The sequence below is a fragment of the Lycium barbarum genome, chromosome 4 (assembly GCF_019175385.1).
Source record: "Lycium barbarum isolate Lr01 chromosome 4, ASM1917538v2, whole genome shotgun sequence".
In the NCBI taxonomy this organism is placed as follows: Eukaryota; Viridiplantae; Streptophyta; class Magnoliopsida; order Solanales; family Solanaceae; genus Lycium; species Lycium barbarum.
This window is the reverse complement of record NC_083340.1, coordinates 128,878,923-128,885,947: the sequence shown is the minus strand read 5'-3', so window position 1 is coordinate 128,885,947 and position 7,025 is coordinate 128,878,923. Positions and strand designations below refer to the sequence as shown.

Here is a 7,025-nt window from a genome sequence, read left to right as displayed (position 1 = left end):
ATTGGTAATTTTTCATCATGTGATGATAATAATGGTAGTCTTGGGATAAATACATGCATATTTTTGAAATCATCAGCTGTAATTTTAGCACTTATTACATGCGTTTTAAATTCACAACAACTTAATCGTGTGCCATTACATAAACCTTCATACGGATTTAAGTTTCTTAATAACATAATTGGACAGTTCTCTTTCAAAGATAATATGTAAGGAGGCAAACCTGCAGGATTTAAAGTATGCAGTAGATCTTCAAATTGCGTTTGATTGTCAGATTCAATGGTCTCATCAATGCCAACAATTGTTCTTGCCTTTCCTGGGAATAGATCAATAAGCATGTTGTAGATTTCATCGACGAAATTGTTTTTTGTTGTCAAAATTACACGGGAGTCTGTACAAGAAGGACTATAGGCAGATGAATTCAAATATGGATATGTCAATGTGAATGGTTTATCCAAAGATTCTTTTTCAGTTGTGAATGGAACAATAAATGAATGTGGAATTTCAATCTTATTTGTTGACGTAACGCGTTCTTGACCATTTCCAATTCGTAACAAATAATCACAAAATGCCGGATCCGTTTTTGCCCTCATAATTTCAGATAAGTGTACCTTTTCTAGTTTAGTCTAGATGGTAGAATATAACAAACTTTCTTTTACAAAATCTTCTCTTTTTCCATTTCTCACGACGGGCAGAGTCTGCCTGAAGTCACCTCCAAAAACAACAACTTTTCCACCAAATAATATATCTGTATCCATAAGATCTTTAAGCAGCAAATCAAAAAGTTCCACCATTCTTTTATTTGCCATAGATGCTTCATCCCATAGAATCAACTTTGCATCACGGATTAAACTTGCAAGTGCGCTTTGTTTGCTAATATTGCAAGTCACGTTCTCATCAATATTAATGGGAATTTTAAAGCGTGAATGTGCAGTACGCCCACCAGGGAGAATAGAAGCAGCAACACCAGAAGTAGCAGGTGCCAAAGCGATATATCCCATAGAACGTACAGTTGCTAGTAAAGCCCGGTATAAAAATGTTTTCCCAATTCCTCCCAGACCGTCGACGAAAAAAGCACCCGATTTGTTCGAAAATACTCTCTTAATAATCAGATCATATGCTGTCAGTTGTTTTTTGTTTAATTTCTTATGCAATAACACGTCCTCTTCACTAAGAGTAATAGTTCTTTCAAAGTGAATCTCTTTCGCCTCTTTGCCTGCCGTAGAAGGTCTAATAGTTTCCGGGATAAGCTCATATTCATTTACAGTATGACCCAGAGTGCAAAATAACGTTAATGTGATTCAGAACTTGATATCGAATTTCTTTTGTGTTAATAATCAGTAACCTTTTATAATCTTCAGACATTGACTCTTCAAATTGCTCCCATAGATCTCTTGGATTGGTAGGGTTGCAGTACACCAGCAGTGTAGCAAATAAACGCCTTAGACTATACGGCATCTGATAAGTGATAACTGGCTGCTTCAGACATGCATTCTGTCAAACTGTTATCACAATGTAGTAATCCTCGTTTTTCAACAGATTCTCTAAATGTACTACATGGTTCTCCATTCACCATCAAAAGATCTGCATAAGATGTCGGTCCGCGCACGTGTGTCAGTAATAATCGAAGATAATATCGTTCACCTTCTGTTGGGTGACATGTTACTATGCGACCAACAGTAGAACGACGTTGTCGACGTGCCCAAAAATTTTCACCAGAGGACCAGACGAAGTGTTCAGGAAATTCTCTGTACAATAGATTCAGCTCCGTAGCATGATGATCAGTTCTGTTCATATAGAAGAACTCTGTTAGCATGATTTTCCTAATCATGGGATTATTTACTATTGCATTTACATCCATGTTCTTCTTGAAAGAAACAAATTGTTGCCCCTCAAGATGCAGCTGAAGACGGTAAACGCTCGGAGACATTTCACTAATAGGAAATCGAAAGATGCGCCATCCAGCCTCGGGAGGTGATACCCATCTAGCAGATCGATATTCTTTTACCTCATCTATTTCTACATTTGTATCATTGTGCTGTACAGAAAATGCAATCCTGTCATGTCCTTTGCAAATGTATTTATAAAGGTACTTTACAACTTTGATGTCCGAACAAACTTTAACATTCAGGTGACAATTGAATTTGCCAAGTAAATACGGATTATATGGAAGTATGGAACAACCCAAGAGTTATCTAAATAATGCTTTCTTACTTTCATGACTTCCCCAGTGTTGCGTCTCCTATAAATTGGATATGAATCATTACCTTTTGATGTTTGATCGGCAAACATTTTTGGATATTTGAACTTGCAGTAACCCTTTTTCCTCATACAAGTATTTGTTGGATTTAAACTACCACAAGGACCATGCATCATATGCTTCACTACAAGCTTATGCAAATCTGGGTCCGTATTACAATCCGGCAGTTCTGCTCTAATTATTTCATCATATGCCTCTGGTGTCAACAGTTTATGCTCATTACATAATATAATAAGAAAATGAGCATGAGGTAAACCTCGTTTCTGGAACTCCACGGTGTACATAAAAGCAACAACTTTTCCGAAGATATTTCGTTTCAGTATATCTGTCTTCAGCTCTTCTATTTTGGCTTTAAATACTCTACTAATCAAGTCAGGTCTATTTTGTGCCTCATCACTTGGTGCCAAATGTTCCTCTATCTCTGGCCAAGATGGATTACATGTCATCGTTATAAATAAGTCGGGTTTTCCAAAACATTGTACTAACGCAATGGCATCCATATACCGTTGACGCATATCCCTAGGACCTCCTATAAAAGAATCAGGCAGAAATGTTTGTTTCCCAATGTTAGAAGCATCTCGTTCACCAAGTCTCAAAATGTCAATGAGTCCCTGCAATACATCCATTCTGAACAAATCCTGATTGAAGAAAACAAAATCTAGTCTTTGAGTCTCCAATTTTATGTATCATCAACTGAGTACTGTTGAAATATTCACCCTGTATGTAGAAGTTCATCTTCATCGTCATTTCTCATCTGAAATTTGTAACAATAGTATTCTCTAACTGAAACTGTATCTCGCTTTCGTTTTCCTTTTTGTAGAACTTGATCTTCCATATCAAGGTATCCATCAACAGACGTAAATTTTTTTATATTTGGTATCTGTTTAGAGTCAGATAAACCATGTCTTCTACGAAACTTTTTAATACCGCAGTGCCACCCATTTTGTCCATACGGAAACAATAGAGGATACTGTAAAGGATCATAGCATCAGAAATGTTTGTTTCCCAATGTTAGAAGCATCTCGTTCACCAAGTCTCAAAATGTCAATGAGTCCCTGCAATACATCCATTCTGAACAAATCCTGATTGAAGAAAACAAAATCTAGTCTTTGAGTCTCCAATTTTATGTATTCATCAACTGAGTACTGTTGAAATATTCTCCCTGTATGTAGAAGTTCATCTTCATCAACATTTCTCATCTGAAATTTGTAACAATAGAATTCTCGAACTGAAACTGTATCTCGCTTTCGTTTTCCTTTTTGTAGAACTTGATCTTCCATATCAAGGTATCCATCAACAGACGTAAAAAAAAATTATATTTGGTATCTGTTTAGAGTCAGATAAACCATGTCTTCTACGAAACTTTTTAATACTGCAGTGCCACCCACTTTGTCCATACAGAAACAATAGAGGATACTGTAAAGGATCATAGCATCAGAAATGTTTGTTTCCCAATGTTAGAAGCATCTCGTTCACCAAGTCTCAAAATGTCAATGAGTCCCTGCAATACATCCATTCTGAACAAATCCTGGTTGAAGAAAACAAAATCTAGTCTTTGAGTCTCCAATTTTATGTATCATCAACTGAGTACTGTTGAAATATTCACCCTGTATGTAGAAGTTCATCTTCATCGTCAGAAATTTGTAACAATAGTATTCTCGAACTGAAACTGTATCTCACTTTCGTTTTCCATTTTGTAGAACTTGATCTTCCATATCAAGGTATCCATCAACAGACGTAAATTTTTTTATATTTGGTATCTGTTTAGAGTCAGATAAACCATGTCTTCTACGAAACTTTTTAATACCGCAGTGCCACCCATTTTGTCCATACGGAAACAATAGAGGATACTGCAAAGGATCATAGCATCAGAAATGTTTGTTTCCCAATGTTAGAAGCATCTCGTTCACCAAGTCTCAAAATGTCAATGAGTCCCTGCAATACATCCATTCTGAACAAATCCTGATTGAAGAAAACAAAATCTAGTCTTTGAGTCTCCAATTTTATGTATTCATCAACTGAGTACTGTTGAAATATTCTCCCTGTATGTAGAAGTTCATCTTTATCAACATTTCTCATCTGAAATTTGTAACAATAGAATTCTCGAACTGAAACTGTATCTCGCTTTCGTTTTCCTTTTTGTAGAACTTGATCTTCCATATGAAGGTATCCATCAACAGACGTAAAAAAATTTATATTTGGTATCTGTTTAGAGTCAGATAAACCATGTCTTCTACGAAACTTTTTAATACCGCAGTGCCACCCACTTTGTCCATACGGAAACAATAGAGGATACTGTAAAGGATCATAGCATCCGAAATAATAGTTGACTCTCTGTGTTCTGTTGTTGTGAGTATAAATCTGAATATGCGGTACATGAATAGCACCACCATCATTTTCATCAACCCATATCGCTGCAACCTCAGTAGTACTTGGCAAATTGAATACTCGCTGATCAAATCCAGAATCACATTTCAGTGAGATGTGACGGTTCTGTAAGTTTGGAAGCTCAGATAAAGTTCGTAAAAATAACGAATATGGATTAACTCTTAGTATATCCATCAATTGCCTTACTATTAATTCATCTATTTTATCAGAGCAAGCCATTCTATTTGCAACCTCATTGTCGTTTTCATAAATGTAATAACCCATTTTTAAAAGGGTTTAGTTGGTAATTTTAGCTAAAAGGAATTTAAAAGAAAAGAAATTCGTAATTAGAATTAAAGAGAAAATAGAAAAAGAAGCAATTTAGTGGGCCAAGCCCAAAAAGAAAAAAAAGAAAAAAAAGAGAGGGGGGGGCTTTAAAATTCTGATGGCTTATGAATCACTAAATTGCTGAAAGAAAAAAAAAAAGGGAAAACATGCCAACAGAAGGAGAAAAAAACTAGTGGGACAAAGGAAAAGAGAGGATAAAAACAAGAACTTTCATTCCAAATCATCAAGGTAATGACTCTAATCTTTTATTTAAGTTTATTGCATAATTATGGGTGAATCTTTATGGTGAAAACATGGGGATATTTTGAGGAATTGAGAAAGTTTAGCTCTAGGGTTCTTCAACCAAAATCATTGATTTGAAAGGGCAAATAGCGTCGGAATTTAGACTTCTATATATCGTTGGAATTCTCTCGTTCAGGCCTTTCCAAAAACATAAGTCTTGTCGGGTTTTGAACACATTGACCAGAGGGTGTTTTCGTCCTTTAAAATTTGACTTTAACCGTTTAAACCTCTAAAAATATAGAAGTGGTTTACCCAGGGTTTTGACCATTCTAAATCCGTTTTTGTGTAGTTTGAGGCAATCCGGAGACTCGAGAACGCAGTTTTGATTTATTGGGAAGTGTGCTTGAATTTTGAATTTGAGGTAAGTGAAACTTTAAGCTTTGGGTACTTGCTTTTCAAAACCCGTTTTAAAAATATGTTTTGTCTGCCTGATCCATGTGTTGGGGCGAGTGTGTACTTAGCAGAATCGGTGGTCCTTAAGGCCAACCGCATATACTATATTTTCAAATAATCCAAAACTCTCTTTATAAATTATTTTGTGATGTGATATAGCTGTGAACCATGATATTTGGCACATTGTGTATGTTGCCGTGGATTCATAGTGTTGACTAATTCTTTAACCGCCACTTATGACGGTTCGTAGTGTAAATTGTGTTGAGATATATAATATATTTGATAAATAGTGGTTTGGACCTTGGTTGCTATTATATAATGATATATTCAGGTGCATAATATTTTTGTGCTTGTTGTATGTTTGTATTTTCTAGCACTTGTTCCAGGGGTATTTGAAGTGGCGGGTCGAGGATCTTACTGGGTTATATTTATGTATAACTTACTCCTTACCTGCATGTCCATGCAGATAATGTCGTTGAGAACGAGGCTGGTAATTGAAGATTTTGTGAGTGGATTCTGTTGCTGAGGTGAGCCACTGCATTGTTCGTGGAGGCAGCCATTTCAGCTTTATCTAGTTTATTTCTAGTTATTTCTTTTATTTTGGGTTTACATGCCCGACACTCAAACTCATGTAACTCTGTTAGATGCTCCATGGTCTTAGCGTGGGATGTGGGCTAGAGATTCTTTTTATCTTAGCATTGGTTGGTTTTTTCATAAATCGATTATGGATTTGGTTGGCGACTATTTCGCATTTTTATCATTAATAACGTTGTTGGACCTGCACTTATTTTCTTTTAGTGCTTTTGTAAATGATTAAGAGTATGATATATGGTTCGCCTGGCGGGTGGTGTTTGCTGGGTGCCAATCACATCTAGCGGGTATTTTGGGACGTGACAAAGTTGGTATCAGAGCCTAGGCTTTAAGTCCCGGGTCATGGAGCAGTGTTTAGTAGAATCTTGTTCATGGGTATGTAGGCGCCCATACTTATGACCTTGAGGCTACTGGACATCTAGAAAGTTTTCCCTTCTTTCATTCCTTGTTCGTGCGTGAGTTGAATCAAGTTTAACCTTGTAATATTTATTTCGCAGATGGCTAAGAAACGCGCATCTTCATCTGCTAAACGTGGTGCTGGACAGAGTGCTACCCGCGGTGGTAGACAAGCTAGTACTCATCAGACTAGAGCTCAGACTAGGACTCGGGCCACTCCTCAGCCTGAAGTTGTGAATTGGGGTCAGCCCCGAGTTGCGTCAGAGCAAGTGCAAGAACAAGTGGTTCAGAACACTCCTCCGACACCAGCTGCTGTCCCTACTATTGCTATGCCCACAGATGTGGTGACCAGATTATTGAATGTGTTGGAGGCATTGGCGCCTAATCATAG

General features: G+C 36.9%; 1 protein-coding gene across 1 annotated transcript; it reads right to left on the bottom strand.

Moving 5' to 3' along the window:
- Window positions 1-623: 623 nt before the first annotated feature.
- LOC132637774 (uncharacterized) lies at window positions 624-2,883 on the bottom strand. Its single transcript, XM_060354812.1, has 4 exons — window positions 2,265-2,883; window positions 1,571-2,064; window positions 1,343-1,473; window positions 624-1,227 (listed from the first exon to the last, which is right to left on the bottom strand). The coding sequence occupies exons 1-4, from the start codon at window positions 2,881-2,883 to the stop codon at window positions 624-626; spliced, it is 1,848 nt and encodes a 615-aa protein (XP_060210795.1).
- Between the last annotated feature and the right edge of the window lie 4,142 nt (window positions 2,884-7,025).

What these genes read in the sequence shown, in the direction of transcription:
- LOC132637774 (XM_060354812.1), bottom strand. Translation starts at nt 2,883, where the DNA reads ATGGATGTATTGCAGGGACTCATTGACATTTTGAGACTTGGTGAACGA. An exon ending in TGCCGATCAAACATCAAAAG is followed by an intron (nt 2,065 to 2,264) that starts GTAATGATTCAT and finishes ACATTTGCAAAG; the next exon opens with GACATGACAGGATTGCATTT. An exon ending in CTTATGCAGATCTTTTGATG is followed by an intron (nt 1,474 to 1,570) that starts GTGAATGGAGAA and finishes TGTCTGAAGCAG; the next exon opens with CCAGTTATCACTTATCAGAT.